This window comes from Marmota monax, unplaced genomic scaffold (assembly GCF_021218885.2).
Source record: "Marmota monax isolate L192 unplaced genomic scaffold, Marmota_monax_Labrador192_F-V1.1 WCK01_AAM20220418_F8-fsc00004, whole genome shotgun sequence".
NCBI lineage: Eukaryota > Metazoa > Chordata > Mammalia > Rodentia > Sciuridae > Marmota > Marmota monax.
Genome location: NW_026692881.1, coordinates 1,265,101 through 1,291,333, shown reverse-complemented (window position 1 = coordinate 1,291,333; position 26,233 = coordinate 1,265,101). Strand labels below are relative to the sequence as shown.

The window sequence follows — 26,233 nt, the reverse complement described above, 5'->3', positions numbered from 1 at the left end:
AAATATACTGTTTTGATATATGTATAGGTGTCTTCTCTCCCATCTTTGTAACCATCTTTCCAAAAATCATGTTTGAGGATTATTTTCCTTTTACATATATTCAGCTATAATTCTTATTAAAGCAGGAATTTCAAGGATTAAAATAATTTGTGTATATTGATGATATCCAGATCCTCCAGGGATAGAACTTTAAAAGTACAGCTTCCTTGCAGTGACCTTTTGATCTAATATACTATTTCTACTCTACCAGTACTCTCACTTTGTCCTCCTGTTATCTGCAATCATGGCCCTTGGATATAAAATATAGCAAAGTTTGTAACAACAATCAGGAACACCATGTTTGTTTCTGACTAAAATATATCTAGCAATAAGTTGGCCATTTCAAAAATCTCATTCAACTGGTAGAAGTTTACTTTCTATATAACTCATTGAAAACCATTTTAAAAAAACCTTTTGTATAAATATTAAATCTTCACGTGGACACTAGTTATTCAGTCATGAAGCAAAAATTTTATACTCTGTGGCTATTTGTCCTATATGACTCATGAGTCATCTTGCAGTAGAAAGTTTGTTAATACTATGAAACATCTCAGTGAAACAGCCAAAAAGGACTGTCCAGAGTTTGTCCTCCTATTTAAATGACCATCCATGCATTAAAATATCTTTACAAAAGCTAAGCAAAACAAAGAGAGATTATAGAGATTATGACACATAGATGTGTCACAGAAATAAAAAGAAATGAATTGAAGATGGCAGAAAGGACAGTTTTATTACCGGAGTCATCCCTCTCCCATCCACATGCAGCATAGAGTGGAGTTATTCTACATGTGGGAGAAGACAAAAGAAGTTAGATCAACCTGTGCCTTCAATCTCATGGATCTTCTCTAGTAAACCCAGAACCAGTGGCCTCCACAGTCACAGAAACCAGACCAGTACATTTAGATGGAGACTCCAGGCCCATCTCCATGCCACAATAGACATCATTGCACCAGGCTGGTCTGGCTGTCTACCTATAAGCCAGCTCTATCACAAGGCCACTGTATAAGACCCAGATTCTAGACTTTCCCCTACACCAGGCTGGTCTTCACAAATCCAGACCTCAGGCTCATCTCAGACCTAGGCCAGCCCACATATCCTGACCCATCTGGGTGACACTGTAGAATCTGTCTTCAACCCAGCCCCTAGGCATACAGGCTCCACAGCACCCAGCTCCAGACTAACCCCTGTGGACCCAGGCTCCAACTCTGACCCAGGTTTAAGACCTTTGTTGAAGCAGTTTGACTCATACAGTCATAGGCTCCAGGCCTTCCTTAGTACAGTGTTTGGCACTCCTGGTCTCAGGGTATTAGTGACTCTACTTCATGAGAACTTTGGTCCAGGAACATGTCATGACCCTAGTGCTATACCAGTTTACGCCTGTGGACTCAGAATCCAGGCTTACCCAGTACTGGGATAGCCCATGTGGACACAGAATCTTGTCCTGTCCCAAATGATCCAGATATTTGGCCAATCCTATAACTCAGCCAATATTTAAACCCAGACTCAGGTTCTTAGGTCTTAGGTTCTCTTTGGTTCTTCATGTTTCTTGTTGCCTTCATGGCCTTCCATTTGAAGAAGGAGGGTCCTATTCCAGTCTATTTAAACTAGTTATTTTTTTTTCCTGGAAAAGCCCTTCACCAGTCAGCTCATTCGGAGTTATTGGGGAGGTCATCTGTCATGGTACTTGTATAAGCATTCTGCTGGTATCCTGGAGTAGACTGGCCTATTATCTGATTCCACACATAGTTAGGTCTGGAGTCTGGATCCACTGTGGTGGGTCTTTTGATTGGATATGTGTGGGTTGACCTAAGCCTTTGTCTCCAAGGGTTAAGCTGAAACCTGGGTTCCGAGGGGTTGGCTGGCAATGAAGTAAACCCTGACCTAAGAGCACAAGAAGAATACAATAATCTCTCAGTAACTAACTATAAAGAAATGGAGATATTAAAAACTGCCTGAAAAATAATTAAAAATAATTGCTTTGAGGAAGCTCAGTAAAATTCATGAAAACATACACAAATGATCCAATGAAATCAGAATAATAATAAATTGCAAAACACAAAAATTATAAAGACATCAAACTTTTTGAATATTAATTCTGAGCTGAAAAATACAATAAATGAAATAGAAAATGCAACAGAGCATATCAACAGCATAATTAACTAGGCAAAAAGAAGAATTTGAGAACTTCAAGAAAGGTTATTTGCAAATATGCAGAAGAGAAAAAAGAAAAGAGAATAGAAATAAATGAGGAAAAGTTATTTGATTTATGGAACAGAATCAAAAAGAAAATATTTGACCTATCAGAATTCAATAAAAAAGAGAAAAATAAGAGGATAGAAAGGATGTTTAAAGAAAAAAAATTAAAACTGAAAAGATATAAATATCCAAGTACCAGAAGGTCAAAGTTCTCAAATCAGATTCAATCTAAATGATACAATAGATAAAATAGACTTTAAGTCCCAACTGTAAAGTGAGACTGAGAGCATAACTATGTAATGAATAAAGATGTCCATTCATAAAGAAAATATAAAATATGTGCTTCTAATACTGAATCACCTAAACATATAAAGCAAATATGAAAATATTGCTAAGATAAAATGTAATACAATAGTATTAGTGAACCTCAATACCCCACCTTCAGCAATGGAAACAAATTGTTATTCAAACAGAAAATTTAGACTAGTTGGACCTGACAAACATTTATGGAATAGTTCATTCAACATGTGAATTTTATAAATATGATACACTACATTAAGTGAATGGGGGCTGAAATCCCCATGAATATCTCAATACAGTACATGTGAAAAAATTGGCAAAATACAATATTTTTTCATAATAAAAGATCAACAAATTAAAGAAGGAATGTACCTCAAAACAATAAAGGCCACATATGACAAATTCAAAGTTGATATACTTAATGGTGAAAATATGAAAGTTCCAAGATCAAGAATGAGAAAAGGAAGCCTACTTTTATCTTCTATTCAACATAGTACAGAAGTACTAGCCAGAGCAATTACACACACACACACACACACACACACACCCTCCACCCACCACACAACAAAAGCCATCCAGGTTGAAAAGAATGTAATTTAATTTTCTGTTTGCAGATGACATGATCATATATGTAAAACTCTAAAACTCTATGAAAAAGTAGTAGAACTTATAAATAAATTCAGTAAATTTATAGGATACCAAATTTACATACAAAATCAGCAGTGTTTCTTCCACTAATAAAGAACTACCTTAAAAAAGAAATTGAGGAAATAACCCCACTAACAATAGCTTTAAAAATTTAAAATCCTTAGGAATAAATATAATCAAGGAAGAGAAAGACATGTACACAGAAAACTATAAAACATTCATGAAAGAAACTGAAGATACCAATAAATGGAAAATGCCCCAAGTAAAAGGTTGTAAGATTTAATATTGTTAAAATGTTTAAACTCCCCAGAGCAATCAACAGACTCAATGCAAACTTTATCAAATTTCCAGTGATATTTTCCATAGGCTTAGAAAAATGAATCTTGAAATTAACTTGAAATCACAAAAGATCTCAATAGTCAAAGCCCATTTTGAGCAAAAATTATAAATCTTTATGCATCTAACTACCTGACTTCATTCAGCTACGGCTAAGATATGAGGTGTTCCAAAAAATCTCTTATGTGAGACAATTCAATAAAGATTAGGGATGAAATGACTGGGTTATGAGAGCCTGAACCCCATCAATGCATTAATCCTGTGATAGGGATTAACTGGGTGGTAATTGTAGGCATGTTGGGTGTGGCCGAGGGAGGTGGGTCATTGCGAGTGTGTCTTTAGTGAGGGGAATCTCTGCTTCTTTGTGTCACCACCTGAGTTGCTTTCCTCTGCCATATTCTTCTGTCTGATGTTCTGCTTCATTTTGGGCCCAGATCAATGGAGCCCGCTTTCCATGGACTGAAATGTCTGAAACTGTAAGCCCTAAATAAACTTTTATTCCTCTAAAATTGTTCTTGTCAGGTCTTCTGGTGACAATAGTACAAAAGTTGACTAAAACATACTCCAAACTATGATGATTGCAATGCCATGGTGCTATTATAGAAACAGACACATAGACCAATAAAATAGAATGGAGAACTTAACAATACATACATGCATTGATGATCAATTAAATTTTCAACAAAGATGCCAAGAACACATAATGGAATAGGATAATCTCTTCAATAAATGATGTTGGGACAACTGAATATCCACCAGTTGACAAATGAACTTAGACATATATTTCATATCATACACAAAAATCAACATAGATTAAAGACATAAAACTACCAAAAGGGGAAAAAGGCAAAAAACAAAAATCTAGAAACAAAGAACACACAGAGGGGAAAAGCTCTATAACATCTATAATAGCAATTCAGGAAATGAATTTTTGGATATAACTCAAAAGCACAGGCCACAAAAGTGCAAATAGATAAATGGTACAATATCAAAGTTAAAAAAAAAAACAGCCATAGAAACAACTAATTGGGCTAAAGAGACAACTTATGGAATAGGAAAAATATTTGGAAATAATACATCTTATAAAGGGTCTGTATTCACTAATGGTCTAATGGTCTAATTCAAACCACTCAATAGCTGGAAAAAATAATACAATTTAAATGTGGGCATTTATGAAAATATAACTTACAAATGACTAACAGACACATAACAAACTGTTCAACATTACTGTCACCCTTGTTAGAATGGCTTTTATCAAAAAGACAAAAATAAGTGCTGGAGAGGATGTGAGAGAAGGAGTAACTTTTTATACTGTTGGGAATATAAATTCATAGAGCTATCAAGGAAAACAGTACAGAGTTTCCTCAAAAAAAGTTAAAAATATAACCACCATAATGTTCAGTGATCCCACTTCTGGGATCCAAGGAAAAAGAAGTCAGTATATAAAGAAGAAATTAACTCTCCCATGTTTATTGCAGTATTATTCACTATAGTCATGATATAGATAAACTCTGAGGACATTTTTTTTTCAAGAGGGGACCAGAAAGCTTTTTAATAATAAAATGACACCTTCACCACCCAAGCCTTTGTCATTTTTTTCTTCTGTTATCTCGTCCACATCAGCCTGCTGCTTCCAGAAGGGCTCTGCCTTCCAATTTTATGCTGGTTAGGATGTCAGTCTATCACTTTGCCTTAATATTGTAATGGGGTCCCTAACTTAGCTGAGGAACCTGGAAAAGTCTTCTTTGATCTCAGCTTCATCCCAAGGCCCATGAATGTTCTCTTTAAAAAGCTGCAGGGGAATGAGGTAGAAAGGGCAGAGACAGGAGATGGAAACCAGCAGAAGAGCAAAGAGTATGGCTCCCACTGCACTCATGGAGAGCAGGCCTCCCAGGGCTGAGAAGGCAAAAAGCATTGTGACCCCCACATAGCTGCGGGGAGTACAGGCCTTCAGTTTCTTCTGTAACATGGGCCACAGTGCAAAAATCTGGATGGCAAACGTCACCATGACGAAGGCAGGCACGGACTGGGGAAGACGTGAGGCCAGGCAGACAGAAGAAAAGATGGCCATGTTCAAGGACAGTGTGCTGGATACAATGGGGGCATTGGCTCCAGAGTCAAAGAAGATGAGGTGGCCCAACAGCTTGAAGACTGACATGGCATAGATGGTGTCAGTGCTGACGGACTCTGTCAGGGTCTTCAGCACTGGTGAAAACCCCTAAGTGAAAGCAACGAAGACTAGGGCACTCTTCAGGTCAGCCCACCGGGTCCGGCCGCTCATTTTCCGCCCTTCACCACCATCAATGAGATCAAACAAAACATATCCCATCAATGAAGATGCCAGGCCAGTTCCAAAGAGCCAGTGGGGGGCCAAAAGACCCTCATCCATATACCACCAGATGACCACAAAAATACAGACGCTGCACAGCTGTTGTATCACCACACTGGACTCAAAGACCACAGCCCAATGTTGGTATTTTCGGGCATAGATGTTTTTCCGGAGCCCTTCCAGGAACCGCCGGTCCACATAGTTATCAGGGAAGGGCTGCCGCTCATACAAGACCTTCTGCCACTTGGCCTCCTTGGTGCGAGTTACAGATTGGGCACACATTATCTTCTCCTTTCCCTTAAACTCAGGCCAGTTCAATCTCTCTCAAGTAAGCCCATGTGGTTTTCCTTTTTTTTTTTTTTTTTGAAATAAGATTTCTCTGGAAATTCCATGCCGTTATCTACCCACCTTTTCTTGTTTTCAAAGCCAGCAACCCAGGCTAGGCCCACAATGGATGCAGTTGTTCTCTGAGGCAAGACGACAGAGACAGACTCCTAGAAAAAGAGAGCTGCCTTGGAGTTCCTAGGGTGCACTGCCGACGCGGGAGGCCGCCCACCGGGTTCCCCTTCAGGGGAGCCGCCCTGAGGACATTTGTTAAGTGAAATAAGTCCGGTACAAAAATATTTTATTTCATGACCTCCCTTATACATGGAATCTAAAAAGTCTTGCTCTTATAGAAGTAGAGAATAGAACAGTGATGGCAAAGAGCTGGTTGAGAAGATGTCAAAGTATAAAAAAAAAATCTCAGGTAAACCATATGAATAAGTTCATGAGATCCATTGTACAACACGGTGACTATTGTCAATAACAATGTGTTGTATTGTTGAAAATCAGTGAGAGTATATTTTAAATGATCTCACACAAAAGACAAGTTGTGAGGTAATACCTATGTTACATACTTGATTTAGACATTCTCCCAAATAAACACATTTTGAAACATCATGTTGTATACAGTAACTATGTATAATTGTTTATCAATTAAAGAAAGAAATAAAATTGAAACATTCATAAGTTTCAATGAAGAGTGTTGAAAAAATTTATCTCTGAAATCAGATTGCTGGATTTGAGTCCCAACTTTACTTCTTCCTTAACCATGAGAACTGTACATCTGTCTTCTGGGGTTTTATCAGTTTCCATCAGTGGAGTTAATAATAGTACCTTCCACATAAGCTATGAGGATTAAATAAAATAATTCATAAACTACTTGACAGACTGGCACAAAGTTAGCTTTCTATAAATATTACATATGATAATTTTTAGGAATCATAAATAAGATTTTTAAATACATGGGTTATCTGCTATCATCAGAACGTTTGCATGCTGGTTACATAGTGAGTTTTGCAAATGGAATGAATTTATATTCTTAATCAAGTATTTGTATATGTTATTAATCTTTGCACCCCCAAGACCTACAGAGTTCCTAGAATTGCATGTCATAGGCATGAACAATTTTCTTATCTGATGATCAGAGAGATGAATGATGATAAGAATATTGCGTGTTGAAATAAAATGAAAATGCGTAAAACTTCATTTTTTTTTCAAAAAAGATTGTTTTATTTATCAATTTCTATAAAATGAATCATACTTTTGAAGCATTTTGAAGAATGAAATATAGTTATCCTGGAATTTCTGGATATTGGTCATACAAAGTATACTTAAATCATATAGTGGTATGTTCAGATCTTACCCTACTTGCTTGGAGAAGTACCAATTAAATTCCTTCTGTCTTACTCTCTTTCCCTACACTTTAGACTGATCTGTAACATCAGATAGAAATTGGGCTCTGAAACATTCTAGTCTGCAGCTTATGGAAAAAACAGAATATGGTATGAAGTAAATGTCTTCTATTTAGCTTCCCTACCTTGGCAAATCTCTGAGTTATGATGTACTACCCTCACCTCACAGGTAAAAGTGATAACTCTCATTTGGGTGGTCAGAAGCCTTTTCAGGACATTTCTTAAAGTGCTAGCAGGAAAGAAAATGTTCTGCTTTAGGAACACAATGCTGGCAAGGCATAATTTTGGGGCTTGCAGTCTATTTTCTCTTGATGCAGGGAGAAAGTCCTTATTTCTTCAGAAAGCAGCAGCCTGGCCTCCAGAAGAAAATAAATGAAAGCAATTGAGAATAAAGGATGTTATGGTTTGGATGTGAGGTGTCCCCCAAAAGCTCACGTGTAAGACAGTGTAAGAAGGTTTAGAGGAGAAATGACTGGGTTATGAGACCCTCAACCCAATCAGTGACAGGATTAACTGAATGGTAACTGAAGGTAGATTGGTGTGGCTAGAGGAGGTGGGTCATGGGGGGTGTGCCTTTTGGTTATATACTTTGTATCTGGCAGTGGAGTCTGTTTCTCTGCTTCCTGATCATCATGTGAGCCACTTCCCCCTGCCACACTCTTGTGCCATGATGTTCAGCCTCAGCTAGAGCCCTGAGGAAAGGAGACAGCAGCCTATGTGCTGAGATCTCTGAAACTGTGAGCCCCTACGTAAACTTCTCCTCCTCTGCAATTGTTCTGCTTGGGTCTTTTAGTCACAGCATCGAAAAAGCTGACGAAAACAAGGGAGAAACTCAGTAAAAACATGAAGCCCTGTATGTGTTTGAAACAACTTTGTTCACCTCCTTTAGGGGTTCCCAATTATCGAAGCCAATGTATTTTCTTTCTTAATTCAAGTTTGAGTTGTATTTTTGTCTCTTTTCTATAGTAAACGTCTTAGAGAAAAAATTGATATGACTTAAGTTTGAGTTATCACCTAGTATCTAAGTAAAGGAAATTAAACATTTTAAGGGATGTTATGAGATAAAACTAAGATATCTTCTTCTTTTACTCATAGATTATTAAAAATATTTATTAAACACTTACTATGTTCTGGAAGTTTTTCTTGAGTTGTTTAGGAGGTATCAATATACAAAACAGGCTAAAATTCTTGCCCTTGTAAAAGTTTCATTTTTATGGAGAGAAGAAGATTATAGAAAAGCATAATTAATGTGTAATGCACAGTTTGTTTGAAGGTTATATTACTGGCAAATTATAAAGTGGTAGGGGGAAAATGTGGAGATAGGATCATGGGTATCAGAGAGACTATTATGAAAATTTTGTATACAGGAGTCAGAGTAGGTCTATTTGAGAATACAGGATTTGGCAAACTTTTGAAGAAGGTGGAGGTGAAGAGTTTTCCAGTTGACAGTCAGCCTTTGTGTAAAGGACCCCAGAGTGAGTGCACACCTGGAATATTTGAGAAATGAATGAAATTCAGGGTGACTCTAACAGTATCAGTACAAAGGAGAAGAAGGGGCAAACAGCCAGATTGCTGATGGGGGTCATCTTGTAAAGTGGCTTGTGAGTCATTTTAATTTTTTTCTAAATGAAATGAGGACTCATTGAGAATTCTGAATAGAGGAATGAGATGACTTCCAATTTGAAAGTAGACTGTGCTTCTCACTTGAGAGTAGCTCTTTTCAAGGAAAGTAAAGACAGGGGGAAAGAGACAAGTTAGGAAGATGCTGCATGAGAAATATTGAAAATTTATCTAAAATGAGAGCAATAGGGTAGTGTAAAACCATTAGTTACATAGATTTGAATGTAGAACTTATAGTATTTTTTTTTTCAGGTTTGATATAAAGCATGAGAGGAAGAGAGAAAATAAGACTGCTCTCAAGATTATTGCCTGAATGGGGAAGTCTGAAAAGAGAAATCTTAGGGTAAAGATAAATAGATTCATTTGGGGCAGGGGTGTACCTCTGGCTACGGCACTTGCCTAGAATTTGCAAGGCCCTACATTCAACTAGCAGCAATACAAAAACTAAACAAGCTTAATTCTGGATGCATTATATTTGAGATGCCCAATAGACTCACAAGTGAGATGTTCAATAGACAAAAGTTAAATATCAAAGTCTATATGGATCATGACAGAGGTCTGATCTGGAAACAGGATAGTGAAAGTGGGAACTATTGGCTAACAGATGGGTTTTCAGTCATGAGAGTCTAAAGCCATCAAGGGAGTAATGATGGTGGATAAGTGAAGAGAACCAAGGATTGAGTCTTAGGTTATTCCACATCCAGGGCTCAGGTGGAAGCAGGGGGCCTAGCCAGAGAAATGGAAAGTGACCAGTAAATTAGAAGAAAAAAAGTCTATTATATTGGAAAAGCCATAGGAGAATGCATTAAGAAAAAGGGAAGAATAAATCAAGTCAGAAAATGATGAGAAATCTAGTAAATTAAAAAACAAGAATTGAGCATTAGATTTAATAATGGAGTGGTTATGTGCAATCATGACCTTGACAAAGGGTCTTCTATGACACATATTGTGAGGAATGGCAAAAACATAACCAGAACAATCTGGCAAAGAAGTGGAGGAGAGCAGTTTGAAACAGACATCCCAGTCAAGGAGTTTTTGGCAAAGGAGGCAAAGACCTGGAATAATAGCAAAACAAGGTTTGGTTTTGCTTTTATTTCTCTTTTGTAATAGGAGAAAATATATGTAATTTCCCCCATCCCTCCCTCCTTCTCTTCTTAATGGGAACAACAGGAGAGAACAATTAATAGTGTAAGGGAGAAAGAAGTTCTGGAGAGAAGTGCCAATAAAAAAGTTGAAAAATTGACTTTAGAGAGGAATGGAGAATTAATTGATGGTAAAGGTTGAGGAGGCAGAGAATGTGAACTTAGGTGTTAGTAAGTAGGTAGAAGAGGGATAGGAGTCAATAGAATCCTTAATATCTCAATGAATTAGACAGCGAGATTGTTAACTGAGAAAGGGAGTGTGAAAGAAGGTCTTGGTGGTGCTTGTGAGAGGGGAAGACATAAAACAGTTGCCTAAGAAAAAAAGAAAAAGAGCAAATGGGCTAAGAAGGAGAGTTACTGGGCATCATTAGAGGCTGATTTGAGATCCATGGGCATGCATTTAAAGAGGCCATTATTCAGGTTGTGTTTTGTTCCAGCTACATGCTGCTTTATGAACACAGGCACAGAGTAGAATGAACTGGATTAAACAGGGTTATAATTTTATCAGATAAACAGCACAAGCAGAGAGAGAGGCAGAGAAGTGTGTGTATGCAGTTGAATAGTAATAGCCCATCAGGCAATTTACTAGAGAAGGAGGGAAAAGACAAGGGACAGTTAAATTTTGTATAATTGATAAACTGGTGGGGGGTGGGGTGGTTCTGGAAAGACAAGGATAGTACTAAGTCAATGTTCTGCAGTAAATGAGTTAAAAAGAGGAAAGACACTGCTTGTTAAGAGAACTTAGCGTACAAAGCACGTGTTGCGGATAATGGAGGGTAACTAGTATGGAGGGTTACAAATTCTCAAACATGACCATAGGAATGAGTGGCTGAGGTGTGGTGGGAAACATTTGCAATGGAGGAAAGGAAATTAAGGAAGTAGCCGATGAAGGTATCTGAAATATCCTTTGTATGTAAATTGAAATCCCAAAGAATTAAGGCAGAAGTAGTATAGTCAAGAACTATAATTAGAGAAGCTAAAAATTATTGAGACATTCATTAATACAATCCTGAAAGAGGAGACTCATAAACATTTTCAAAGGATCCCAAAGTTTTTCGGCCCTCTGTGAAGAATGCTCTGTTAGAGAACAATGATATATGGGAAAGATGGAAGAACAATTACATAATGACATTGTATATGAGACTCTGTCTCTGTGGATCCTTGTTTTAGGAAGAATTTAAGAAATTTTGAAAAATGACCAATGTTTCAGGAAACAGATATGTTTAAACTGAAGTATGCATATGCATACTTGTACTAAAACATTATATAGTACCTCCCTGATCTGTACAACTTCGTTTTAATTTATCAATTGAAAATAAATTTTAACTAAATTTTGGAAAATTTGATTATTTGGGTATAATTAGTTTGAGCATAACATGGTACAAAAAATTTGCTGATTTTAGGGTTTCTTGTGTGGATTGTAGGTGGTTAGTATATCATGTCAGGTTTATCGGGTGACTTGTTTTACATACTTAGGACTAATGATGAATATGAAAACAAGCAGCAGTTATCCATTAGGACTTCTCTTGTTTTCTCTCTCTCTTTCTCTATTTTGTTGTTGTTTCTGATTGAGAGAATGCCAAAGGGTATCTCTGAAGCATAGCGTAATTCATCAGTACCTGATACAGAAGGCAGTTGAGGATATAGATTAGAGGGATCAATTAGCTAATTTAGATAATATGATTTATTGTATAAATAAATAAAAGTCACCAAACAGATGTGTATTAAATTGATACTCTATTTGTCTGACAGAATTTAATTTTCTCTTTGAGGTTTCATTTCTATGCAGCAGTAAAACTTTAATTTTCAACATTTCCATGTATATTCATCTGATTCAGTAGAGATTTTTGTTTTGTTTGTTTTGTCCTATCAAATTAAGAACTATTTTCTCACTGGGCATGGTGGCACATGCCTGTAATCCTAGAGGCTTGGGAAGCTGAGACAAGAGGATCAAAGTTCAAAGCCAGCCTCAGAAACATAGTGAAGCCCATAGCAATTTACTGAGATCCTGTCTCAAAATAAAAAAATAAATAAATAAATAAATAAATAATAAAAAATAAAAAGAGGCCTGGGGATGCGACTCAGTGGTTCATCAACTTTGAGATCAATTCCTGGTTCAAGGAAAAAAAAAAAACTATTTTCTCATTTACTGTCCAATTGTAAGTTATCATGTCAGTAGCTCTTTCTTTTCCTCTGGAGTGCCAACATACAAAGATTCTAGAAGAGAATGGACCATGTGCATGGTCTCTGGCATTGATAGCAAGTTACCAGTTACTGAGATGGCTAAAGGCTAAGTGACTGAGATATAGTGACAGACAAAAACCAGTAGAGGAGGGCATTTCATGGTGCTGGAATAAGAGAAGAATTTCTGCATGAATGTCAAAGTAGCAATGCATTATATAGGAGTATCATTACCAAAGAAATTATCATAGACATGTAGCTGGCTTGTGCATTTGGGACCCCTGTGACTTCCTGGCAAATGGCTTTATTGAGGCTTTGGAAACTTTATTTTTCTCCCAGAGAAGAGGTCTACTTTGCAGCCTCTGATCATTGGGTACTCTTTCTTTGCTACATGGCCATATAAGAAGTTGCCAAGCCATCTTATCTTTTCTGACAATATCTGTAGCTTATTTTGGGTAACTGGAATGGAATTAGAAGTAGAAGAAAAATAAAAATATAGAGTGGAAGCTAATACTCAATATAATCTGACTCTAAGGTAAACTATTCTGAATTTGGCAATTTGATTTTAGGGTTTTTAGTCTAGGCTGACGGTGCCTCTGTTTCAAACCAGGTCCTTTATTTTGACTTTTGAATTACGCTAAGAGCTTTCCCAGAGCCCTGGTTCACATAAGAAAATTGATTATTTTTTATAATTATGTTTGTGATAAGTTTTAAAATTAAGATGAGAGAGTTCTTAAGGTGATAATCATGTAAAAGAGATAGTCAGATACAGCCACATGCAACACCTCTCTGGGGCAGGTGGGATAAAAATGCCCAGTAGAGTATGAAAACAATTTTTTTTTTTTCCAATTTTCTCACTTTCCTCACTCACCTGCCCTATTCTATGAGTGGTAGTGCTGATTGAATATTTGTTGCAGGAAGATTTACAAACATTTTGACAGAAACTATGGCTGGATGGCTAAATTTCTCATCAATTTGACACATCAGTATTAGCATGATGCTTGTCAACAAGCAAGTAGGCAGAAGAACCATATAAGCCAAGATAAGATAGGGTCACTTGTCTCTTTTCTTGTTCAAAAAGTGATAGGGAAAATCTCTGAGAATCTGCAAATTATTACTGACATGGAATCTAGGAAGACCTGGGAGCTGTTCTATCAGAGACATTGAAGGAAAAGCTGTGGTGTTCATTGCTCTAGCATATTTGGGAGACAAGATGCTCCGTTCATAAATTATTAAAGTATTACTTAATATGATTTCAGTAATAAACTTAAGGAGTTTGTATATTATGTAACTCATTCGTGTGTGACCTAATAATTTCTTCACATGGTTATGGATACTAAGCTGCTTGCTAAGGATGAAAATGTGTGGCAGCTCTACTTAATTATAATTTCAGCATTAATTGTTGATTGGGCAGAGTAATAGAGATAATAAGAGAAGTGTCCAGACAGTTTTATCTTCTGACCATTGATATTATCTTCAAGAAGGGAATTCAGGTCATTTGGAGTACAGTGGTATGTGTTTGATGAAGTATGGCTTACCATGAGCCTAGGTCTGCTCCTGAAGGTTGTAATATCAGATCCCATTAATTAATCCATCATGATTATTTTGCAAATTCACTTGTGCTAGTTGTATTTTTGTCAAGAAGCCATAGCTAGAACAGACTTGGCAAGCAAGAAATGATTTCAATAAGAGAAATCTAAAAGTTTAGAACTATTTTTATCTCTAAATGCACCCATATAATTTAAAAGAGTTTTGTGAAACCTATTAAATACTTTATATCCTGATGGAGGGGAGAACAGAACTGATAGTTGGTATTACTGGTTCATCCTGTTATAAAAGCTATTATTGTTTTCTTTTCTTTGCTTATAATGAAATGGCAAAGATGCAAGTTGTTCCTATTTCCTGCTTTAGGGTAGATAAAATGGTGATTATGACAGATAATGCTAGTCAGTACTGACTTTCTAATCCACTGAGGATTTCACTTTTCTCCATTCCTTGATATTATATGTGTATATATAGTCAAGCCACATATATAGTCTCACAGAGTACAATGAGAGACTTTGAAATGACTATGATTTCTGGGTGCTGTCCTTGAAAAGCGTAGACATATGCTGTATTTTCTTTCTCTCTTCTGTGTTTAGGAAGTAGTTTATGAGGATAGAAACCAAAGTAACCATTCTGAAATATGAGATGGAATCCACATGTTGAGACAGAAGAGTGAATCAGAAAGGGTCTAGATCTATAGTATTGGCCCTAAAGTGTTACGTTTTGCCCAGTAAGTGAGAATGAATTAAACTTCCACTTATTTAAGCCACAATATGTTATTGTGATGTTAGATTCAATAATTAAATAATAATCGTGCCTTAATAAGAGCAAATGGCATTGCTTATTTGGTCATTTATCATTCATTCAAGTATCATTTAACTCTCTAATGAGGAATCTAAACTCACATATAAGAATTTGTATTGTTTCTAAGTATTAGTAGCTGAGCATAGGAGATGGTGATTTGAAAATATATGTTGTATCATGCCTACTTCATGAAGCCTATGTTCTGGAAACTAGCTATAAAGATTAGAGAATTTGGGCTGGGGTTGTTGCTCAGTGGTAGAACGTTTGCCTAGCATGTGTAAAGCACTGAGTTCAATTGCCAGCATCATATAAAAATAAGTAAGTAAATAAATAAACAAACAAATAAAATAAAGGTATTTAAAGAAAAAAAGGTTATGGAATTTGTTATCTATTGTTTGTTATATTACTTCCTTTAAATGAAGGACAATTTCTAGTTTCTAAGCATTTATTGATAATACATTAGCTCATTTTTTGGAGATAAATGAAATGAAGGGCTCAAAAAATGAGAAGGATGATGTTTCCTACATTTTATTTATTTTATTGAAATGCTACACACCTCTCTAAATACTGTCCTGTTAAAGGAACTACACTGCAATTGGAAACTTCAACAGAGAATTCATATTCACACTATTTTATGCTAACCTAAAAATTTTGACAGTCACTAATGATACAGTAATGAAATAATAATAGGTCCAATTTTCTGGTTATACAAAGGGAGAAAATTGTTCTACTTCTTCAAAGTGTTGAGCTAATTGGGGAAGATAGTTGGCGGTAATCACAATGGCTTACTTGATAAGAAGGTAGCAGTGATAATTTATTTTTTTCTTTTGCATTTTGATTATCTCTATGATGATTAGTGAAAACAAATACTAAATTAATGATTGATTACATTTTATCATTTAATGAAAATCTTTACAAAGCTTATCACATGCTAAATCCACTCTCAGTTAGCTATTTAGTTTACATTAGATGTTCTCATCTTGTAGCATTAATTTTGGATAGGATATAAATATAAAGAAATCTAAGAATTTTAGATAATTGACAAATGAAAAATTAGAATATTTGTGTAAAAAATTATATTTTTAAAGAATCTTACAATTTTTCAAGTCTCTCATTTTATACTGTGCCTCATTTCACAGAGGAGGAAATTGTATCTAGTTTAGAAACAATGACTATTTTGGGGTTATAAATGAGTACAATGTAGTAAAATAGAACTTAAAATATTTTAACAATATGACAGTGATCATCCCCAAAACTGTTTCTACTCTTAGAGTTAGAATTTTGAGCTGGTTTATTTTTTCTTCTATTACAGAGTTGTAATATTTTCATTTTGGAGTCTGAATTATTAAACAAATCTTAGTCTTTCTTGAAGATGTCATTGGCAATTAGAATTATTACATTTAGTTATTTCTAATATTCACTTCTTAAAGTAACTCTTTCATTTTGATTTTTGAAATTTTAGTCGACTTTTGCAAATTTAAAAATTATATCATAGGAAGATTAAATAGCTTTCCTAAGGTCATATCTGGCTGAAGCTAGAATTCAAACATCAGTGTTCTGAATCCAAAGGCTTATTATTTTAGCGATATTCTGCAATTCTGAAAGTCAAGAACCTAATAGAATTCCAGGGTGGGTCGTGATTCACAGTCCATTCTTTTCTTTATTTTAAGTCTTATACTTTACATACATGATGATTATATTGGGATAAGATTTAGACCAGAGAAATTTTCAGAAGTCATCAAAATTGTCGAAGTTTTGCTCAAAACTAACACATCTTACTTAGTTTTCATTATTATAAAAATGAACTAAAGAGGATAAAAGACCTAGAAATTTCAGATTGATATCCTCTGTCTAAATTCTTAAACCTCAGCCTTAAACTCTATCAGATTTGATTTAATATCTACAGTGCTTATTTTTAATAAATGTTGTCTGATAGGCAATCATACCAACATTGCTACACAGAAGTTATTTTGGAAAGTGATAGATGCTTGTAAAATACATGCTGTTTGGAATGATTGGTTTTACAAGCTATGGTATAATGAAGAAGGCTTAGTAATCTGGTAGGCCTAGGGTCCAATATTCTGTTGATTATTAGGGTCACTTAGATAATTTGAGAAGCTTCTCTGATCCTACAGAATGAGAATTTAATATTAATATTCTTAATATTTTCAGTCCATTCCAAAATCTAACAAACAATAAGTGGCCTGCATATGTCCACTTCCTTCTTTAGAATTTGAACTAAACATGGAGAGGCAACCACTGGCTTTTCAATTTTTATCATTTTTTTTTTTTTTTTTGCTGATTGCTGTTGATATTTCAACCCAATCAAACATCTATGAAGGAATTATACTAAGCCCACCCTTAACATCAGAAAATTTGAGATTCTTTGGCTTTGGCCTTCTCCAATGACAATTATTTAGCTGTCTATTTCCTTGATTGCTAACTGGGAAATACCTTCCTTATGGTATTATTCTAAGGAATAACCAAAACTAAATAGGTTGACTATTGTAAAATCAGTTTTTCAATTGTATAGTGCAATTTAAATGTAGAGGCTATTTTGTTATTTTTATTAGTGTCATTGTTATTTCTTAGTCGTGTGACTTTGAAGACCTATGGAAAGAAAATTAGTAAAATTTTACTGGACATTAACATTATTATTTTTTTAAATTCAATCAAGATGACAAACTAAAGGAACAGACTAGGGAAAAGCACAAAAGCAGGCATAGTAATGCGCTTATATTTTTCCAGAAAAAATATTTAATATAAGAATGCATGCTATAATTTTCATTATATAGACCTTTTACCTCTTTTGTTGACTCCCAAGTATTTTATTTTTTTGGTGGGGGCTATTGTAAATGGGGTAGTTTTCCTCATTTCCCTTTTTGAGGATTTGTCACTGATACACAGAATTGCCTTTGATTTACGGGTGTTGATTTTATATCCTCCTACTTTGCTGAATTCATTTACTAGTTCTAGAAGTTTTCTGATGGAACTTTTAGGGTCTTCTAGGTATACAAGTCAAAGAAGACCTTAGAAGATGGAAAGGTCTCTCTTGTTATTGGATAGGCAGAATTAATATTGTTGAAATGAGTATACTACCAAAAGCACTATACAGATTTAATGCAGTTCCAATCAAAATCCCAATGACATTCCTTATGGAAATAGAAAAAGCAGTCATAAAATTCACCTGGAAAAACAAGAGATGCAGAATAGTTAAAGCAATCCTTAACAGGAAGAGTGAAGCAGGTGGCATCATTATACCTGACCTTAAAATGTACTACAAAGCAATAGTAACAAAAAAAAACCCCATGGTATTGGCACCAAAACAGAATGGTAGACCAATGGTAAAGAATAGAGGACACAGAGATTAACCCACAAAATTACAATTATCTTATATTAGATAAAGGTGCCAAAAACATGCATTGGAGAAAAGATAGCCTCTTCAACAAATGGTACTGGGAAAACTGAAAATCCATATGCAACAAAATGAAATTAACCTCCTATCTCTCACCATATACAACACTCACTCAAAATGGATCAAGGACTTAGGAATAAAACAGAGACTTTGCATCTAATAGAAGAAAAAGGAAGCCCTAATCTCCATCATGTGGGATTAGGCCCCAACTTCCTTAATAAGACTCCTTTGGCACAAGAATGAAAACAAGAATCAATAAATGGGATGGACTTAAACTAAAAAGTTCCTTCTCAGCAAAAGAAACAATCTGTGAGGTGAATATAGGGCCTACGTCTTGGGAGCCAATCTTTACCCCTCACACATCAGATACAGCACTAATCTCTAGGTTATATAATGAACTCAAAAAGTTAAACACCAAAAAAACAAACAACCCAATCAATAAATGGGCCAAGGACCTGAACAGACACTTCTCATAAGATGATATACAATCAATCAACAAATATATGAAAAAAAAATGTTCATCCTTGCTAGCAATTAGAGAAATGCAAATCAAAACCACTCCAAGATTTCATCTCACTCCAGTCAAAATGGCAGCTTTTATGAATACAAACAACAATAAGTGTTGGCGAGGATGTGGGAGAAAAGGTACACTCATACACTGCTGGTGGGACTGCAAATTAGTGCAGCCGATATGGAAAGTAATATGGAGATTTCTTGGAAAATTGAGGATGCAACCACCATTTGACCCAGCTATCTCTTTCCTTGGTCTTAAAAGCAGCATAGGACTTAAAAACAGACTACTATAGGGACACAGCCACATCAATGTTTATAGCAGCACAATTCACAACAGCTAAACTGTGGAGCCAAACTAGATGCCCTTCAATAGATGAATGGATAAAAAAATGTGGCATATATACACAATAGAATATTACACAGCAACAAAAGAAAATAAAATTATGGCATTTGCAGGTAAGTGAATGGAGTGAGAGAAGGTAATGCTAAGTGAACTTAGCCAAACCCCAAAACCCAAAAACCAAAAAAATATATGTTTTCTTTGATATAAGGAGACTCATTCAGAGTAGGTTAGGGAGAGGGAGCATGGGAGGAATAGACGAACTCTAGATAGGGAAGAGGGGTTGAAGGGGAAGGGAGGGGCATGGAGTTATTAATGATGGTGGAATGTGATGATCATTATTATCCAAAGTGCAGGTATAAAGACATGAATTGGTGTGACTGTACTGTGAATACAACCAGAGATATGAAAAATTGTGCTCTATATGTGTGATAAGAATGTAATGCATTCCACTATCATATATAAATAAATTAAAAAATTAAATTAAATTTAAAAAAGAATGCATGCTGTATTAGAAAAATCTACATGTTTTCTAAAAAGAAAAAGATTGTAAGTTAAAACATATGTTCTTTACAAGTCTACAATCAGCCCTTTCAATTGCGAGAAATTGTGACATTCTATTTAAGCCAGAAAGTAGTCTGCTAAGAATTGTCATTCGATGCTGTGACCTTGTTTTCCATAATTGCTAACAAAGATCACATCTCCTATTTAGGTTGGAAATATTTGCTCCAAGTGCCACCTCTTCCTTCTTATTTCTCATAATCAGGGAAGAAGCCTGACATCACAGCAGTTACCATAGCCAGGAGCTCAGGATTTCTAAACTTAATTAGCTTCTGTAATTTACTTTTCATCATTGACATATCAGTCTTTAAATAGATCGAAGGCTGTGCATATTTGAAATGAAATTTACACATTTAACAACTGAAGAAGACCGTTCATTTTATAAAGAAATTCACTTATTCCTAATGAATGATGAAATACTATCTCAATCATTAATTAGTTTAACCTTTTGTATCTCCTAGAAATCAACTTAAAATTGCAGGAGTGTACTAAGAAAGTATTATTTATAAAACTATTATACCTAATAGTTGATCAAAAGAATTACTATAATACTATTATTTATAAAACTATTATACTTAATAGTTGACCAAAGGAATTACTTCAATTTTAAACATTTCATTTCACCAAATTACTACAATATGAACATTAGACAAATTAAAAATACAGAAAATTGGCATTGAGTTACTATTGCTCCATGAGTCATTCTTTTGTAATTGCTCCTTAAATACACACCATGACTTATGAAAAGAAAGCATTTCTAACACATTAAGACAGAACACCTTTTTCAAGATTGTATTTTTTAAAAGTTATAACTAGAATATTATCTATAGGATACAGAATATTTTACAAAAAGGAAATCTGCCAAATAAAACTCTAATGCAAGAGGCTTAATCCCTCTTTTACTCTCTGGGGGTTTAAGAGCCAAAGAATTATACAAATTTGAAAACTAGATATGTGTCCCTCTAGCACATTGCCAGTGTGTTTTGTGCTTGTGTGTGTGCATGTCTGTGTGTGTATGTGAGCAGATGCCTGTGTGCTCAACTATTTGCCCCACTTTTTCTACCACTGCCATTTTGCTAATATTTGGTAACATGAACAACCAAAAGTGAACACAGGAGGTATAAGGCTCTGGAAGTATGTATTATTATTTCCTCCTTATTATATGGTTGAGGAGAAAAAATGAGAATTTATAAGGAGATTTTATTCTCCATTGATTTAGCGTCAGATAATTCAAATTTATTTTACTTGGTGATATTCAAAAAATTAAATCAGACTGGCCCAGTTATTGATCACATTTAATTACTGTTGCCATCTATAGTAATTCCTTTGAAGCTGGGTGCAGTGGCATACACCTGTAATCCCAGCAACTCAGGATGCTGAGGCAGGAAGACAGCCAAGTTCAAGGCCATTCTCAGCAACTTACTAAGACTCTATTTCAAAATAAATAATAATAATAATAATAATATTATTAATAATAATAATAATAAAAGTCTGTGGTTATTTCTCAGTAGTTAAGCCCCCCCTGAGTTCAATCCTTGGTACTAAATAATAAAAATAATAGTGATAATAATAATTCCTTTTATATTGAAATTCAGAATTTAGATGTTAAAATTATCCTGACTAACATTTTTGAATTAAAATGTTACATTTAATCATTATAATACTGAGGACGCACTGAGCATGAAAAACAGCCAGGGTGTTTAAATCTCTTTCTGTATATAGTCTTATTTAATATTAACAGTAGTTCTATGAAAATTTTATTAATTTTAAAGCTACTTTTTAGATGATGACCCTGGAGCATTGAGAGGATAAACAAATTGTTCAAAATTTCTAACGTGTGTGATGATGCAAGTGGTTAAGGTAGATACCAAATTCAAGTCACTGTCATTCAATGCTCCTTTCTTCTGTTTTCTTTAGATGAAGGTTTCTCTTTGAGATTTCCATTATCAGTCTTTCAAATTCACCAGCTTCTTTAGGATTTGGTATTAATTTTTGTATTTTGATTCTACATTGTTACAGATTATCTTAAAGTTTCCCCTGCATTGCAAATTCAATATTCTGAATTTGATACAATTTAAATTTCCTTCATGATTTTCTATTTTCCTTGCTTTAGTTAACATTTTAACTTCATTTTGAGTTATTTCCTCAAAAGTAGAAAGCAGATGCCTCCTCATTTTTTTTTTAAGTTTCTGAATTGTCACCACCATCATTGTCATTGTTAGCATAATCACCACCACTCTGTTCCTTGTATGCTACACGTAGTCCTTTATCATCTATTCAGCATTCACTGTCTCATGACTTCATGTGGCAGGACTTCGTTTCTCTTGTGGCTTTCCTGTGCCTTCAAGAAACACCTGCCAAAATTAATTCTAGTTTTGCTGCATTGGCCTGGTTTTTGCTTCTTTTCACATGATACAGCACTTTATTGTTCAGAGAAGATCCTTCAATTGATCTCCATACTCCATTATTCCTGTAGCTACTGTTATTTCCTATTTGCAGTTATGATGTATTTCTACCTTGTTATTGTTTTTATTTGGTTATTTTAGTGAGATCCCATATGAGATGGTAAGAAACTTGCTTTTATGTTCCTATTGCTTTCCTAAAGTCAAAGTGATAAGTGATCTTGAAGCTTATTAAGATCATAATTAGATTGTACTAGACTTTTTCTTTTTCCTCACAGTGGAACAATTTAGGAAGGTGATAATTCCCAATACTATCCCATAGTTTCAAATGACTTTTATGTATTTTCTTGTTTTTAATACATTGGATTGGTGGAAACTATTGTTTAAATTTTACTATCCCAGATAGAAGTAGAAAGAGTTGAATTAGTTAGCCAAAAATAAGCTGCAGTAATAAATAGACCCAAATGTATAATTTGTCAACAAGATAGAAATGTATTTGATTGCTCACATCAGGGCTTATATTGGTTCCTGTGTTTTGGGCAGAAGAACATGAAGGGTAGTAGACCTGTATTCAACATGATAATTTGAGAATTCACACTAGAAGTAGCTCTAAATACTAAAATACTCAATACTAAAATATATGAGCTGCTAGATTTTCTGGATTGCCATAGATCAACAAGAGCAAGAAAAATGTGGAACATCACAGGAAGCCTTTTTTGGCTAGTTCTGAAAATGTCACATATTCTATCTACTCACAATCTATGAACCACAATTGACTACAACAGAGTCTGGGAAAGATTGTTTATCTGTTTTCCCAGAAAGAAACAAAATTTTGGTGGTGCAGTTGAATACCCATGGAGTTTTGTACAGCCTGTTGGAAGTGTATCACCTTATCTATGTGGGTTGCATGTCTATTTGCAGAGTCTGTGCTGAGATCAAGTGTCCCACTGAGCTTCCTTTATACTTCTAGCCTCAACTGTAGGAGGTTTTTCCCATGGGACCTCCACATACAAAGATGCTTTTCATGGACAATGGATAAATATGGAGCTATTCACTCTCCACTTCTAGACTCAATTACTTCCAAATGCTTTCATATTATGTATTGTTGTAATAGTAGAATTTCATTAATATCTGTTCTCAAACTTTTCTGGATATTCCTTTGTCACAATTTAGACATGGGCATTGGTTGTTTCTTAGAAAAAAAGTCCAATATTTAAGAAAAATAAATAAATTCTTGGTTTTTCCCTCTACCAATCTTGAAAGTGATATCAGTTTAAACATTTTTACTGCATCATTTAAGTGAGGAATTGGGATAGAAACTTAGTAATGTGCTGTTATTTTGCTTTTTTATTACAAAATAAGAAAGGAAGTTAATATATCATGCAAATGCTATTCTTTTTTAAGTTGTTTGTTGTAGAATATTTTATGAATTGAAAAGAACAAGAAAAACTTCATGCTTCTTTTTGTTTATATTTTCACTTAGGTTACTTGTTGTTTGCTTAAATTGACATAATCTTATAATCTATAACATAAATAAAGACTTCAGGTAAAGACATGGGAATACCCATAATTAAGAAAATTCACTTACAAAGTATCATTTGCAAAGAATGTAGGAGTCCTGTGCTGCCATACCAAAGTAGATGATTTAATATGCTGTGGAAAGAGACATGGGTTGAGTTAACAGGAAAGCTACCTTCACAGAATAAGAAAAGTGAAGTGCTGTGACACTCAGTTGTAGATTTGTGGACTCCTTAGTTAGATGATTAATAATTTCTTCTGCCTGTATCTGGAGTCTGCTACTTCAAGATAAACAAAAAGACTTTTGTTACAATATATAATGATGATTCAGATTCAACCTTTATAAATTCAACAGAGAGGAATTAGATTCTGATATATTTTAAATTTTATCTCAGCAATAGCAAAAAAAAAGGTGATGAAACTTAAATTCAAAAGATTTCTCCATTGGAAATGAGCAAGCTTCATGTTTAAAAATTGTGTCATTTTTCAATATCAGTTAAAGCCGCTGAGATTAAAATAATTGAAGATGTATTTTTACTTTAGGATTACTTAGAGAGTTTGGTGCATATGAAGAATGCTTTGTCTCCCTACTTCATCTGACCACTTTTTTATTACCTAAATATCTCCCAAAGGATCACTCTGCAGGACATTGTAGAAATTCAGACAAAGAACTTTAAAATGAACCAAAGCTGAGGTCTCCTACATTCCCATAACACTTTAACTATAGCAACAGACCAACCAACTAGTTTTCCTTGACCTTTTCAGAGATTGGAAATGTTTTTCAGATCTCAGGTATATTTTGCTTCTAGGGAACTTCTTCCTTCTTCTTACACAACAGAGTGGGTGCACCAGCCTCATAAATCAGTTTGCTGACCATCTTTTTTAAGGTTGAAACAAAACTAATCTTGAGTCAACTTACTTCTGTTCTTTCACTGTGTAATGTTTTAATTTCTGTGATCAGAAGCCATAAAGGATGTTTATAGTAGAATGAACCTAATAGACTAGGAGAAAGCCCCAGGGATATTATCTGACTGAATAAAAAGTTTTCTTGCTTATTTTAACATCCATTGTACCTGAGGAATCTTCCTTTCACTTCCAATAATTTAACTTTGTTAGGTGGGTTTTGTATACATAAATATTTGCAAATACCTGTATTCTTAACTAATGTTACATTTTCAACATAATCTCAATGCCATTTCCTTCTGAACCAGATAGATATGAAGAATAAGAGATTCTAAGAGAGTTTAAAATGTTGAGTATTTCAAAAGAATAAAAGATGATAAATAAAACAGAAATCCAGATGACAAGCTAAACAGAAGTAAAATTTTTTAATTACAGACAAATACAAAACTCTTTCCAGGCTTATCACTTAGAATGAAGACAACACTAATTAAATCACTCTTTTGACCTCAGCAATTGTAACTTTGTCATTAGAAGATTTCAAAACAGAAACATAGATACTGACTCATTAGCATTAATATAGTATGTTTTATTTTATAAAGCTCTTCTAAAAATAGCAATTATTTGCATTGATTCATTATTATAAGAAGTTTAAAAGATAATAAAACTGAATGTCAGAAATGTAAAGCACACAATTAGGTCTTGAATCAAGATTATTTTTGACAGTCATTCTTTGGGTCATTGCAATATATTATATTGTCAATGCATTTCTCAAGAGAATAAGTAATTTTAATAAGGCAATTTAGGAATATCAAGTACAAACTAATACATCATAAGAAAATTATAGCAATGCTATGCTAGGATTGTAACAAGGTAGAATTTCTACTCCATAAAAAACTACCAATAGAGATGGTCATATTTTCGTTCTGTCTAGAATTCAGTTAGGAAAAATCTGGGAACATAAAAAATGGAAAGGAGGGCTTAACAGCATTTACATGTATATCGCATTTTTCCTAATGTAAAAGAACATGTACTTGAAAGTCAAAAAGATGTTTGAATCTTGACTATTATAAATTTGGTGTACATTCATGGAGAATATATTTAAGCATGTTGAGTCTAAGTTTCTTTCCATTTTTAGCAGCAATGATAATAATATTTAACAATTATATTCTAGCAAATAATTATATGGTTTTATATTACTTCAGATACTATCAATTACTATCAATTATTGTTGTTTTTTTCAATACTTTAACAGCCTAGAAGTATATGGTTTGGTTACCATTATATACATTTCAGAATTCTATCTAAAAATACTGTCTATCATCAACTTAGGAATTTTGACTCAAGGTTCTCTCACTTCCCAGCTTCATGATCTTAATCAAGTTATTCAGTTTTTCTCAATTAGAGATTCCTGACCTTCAAAGGAGTCATAATATGTACCCTTAAATCTTAATCATCATTATAATCCCACTTAAAATGGGAAAAAAAAACTGTAAGAGAATGTTACTCTTTTCCTATGGTATAGTTTGGACATGGAATTTCATGTACTTAAAGACTTGGTCCCCAGTGTAGCAAGGTACAGAAGTGAGCCTTTTAGAAACTGATTGGATCATGAGAACTCCAACTTCACCAGTGGATTAATCTATTTGATGGATTAATATTACAAAAAAAATTATTGTAATGTGTGACCTAGTTGGAGAATTTAGTT

At 34.4% G+C, this 26,233-nt stretch overlaps 2 protein-coding genes across 2 annotated transcripts; both read right to left on the bottom strand.

Annotated features, from left to right (window-relative positions):
• Positions 1-5,236: 5,236 nt before the first annotated feature.
• On the bottom strand, positions 5,237-5,677 carry LOC124096591 (phosphatidylinositol N-acetylglucosaminyltransferase subunit C-like). The gene has a single exon (XM_058581366.1). It carries the CDS (start codon positions 5,675-5,677, stop codon positions 5,237-5,239), a length of 441 nt encoding a protein of 146 aa, XP_058437349.1.
• Positions 5,678-5,737: 60 nt separating this feature from the next.
• LOC131424400 (phosphatidylinositol N-acetylglucosaminyltransferase subunit C-like) lies at positions 5,738-6,130 on the bottom strand. Its single transcript, XM_058581368.1, has one exon. The coding sequence runs from the start codon at positions 6,128-6,130 to the stop codon at positions 5,738-5,740; it is 393 nt and encodes a 130-aa protein (XP_058437351.1).
• Between the last annotated feature and the right edge of the window lie 20,103 nt (positions 6,131-26,233).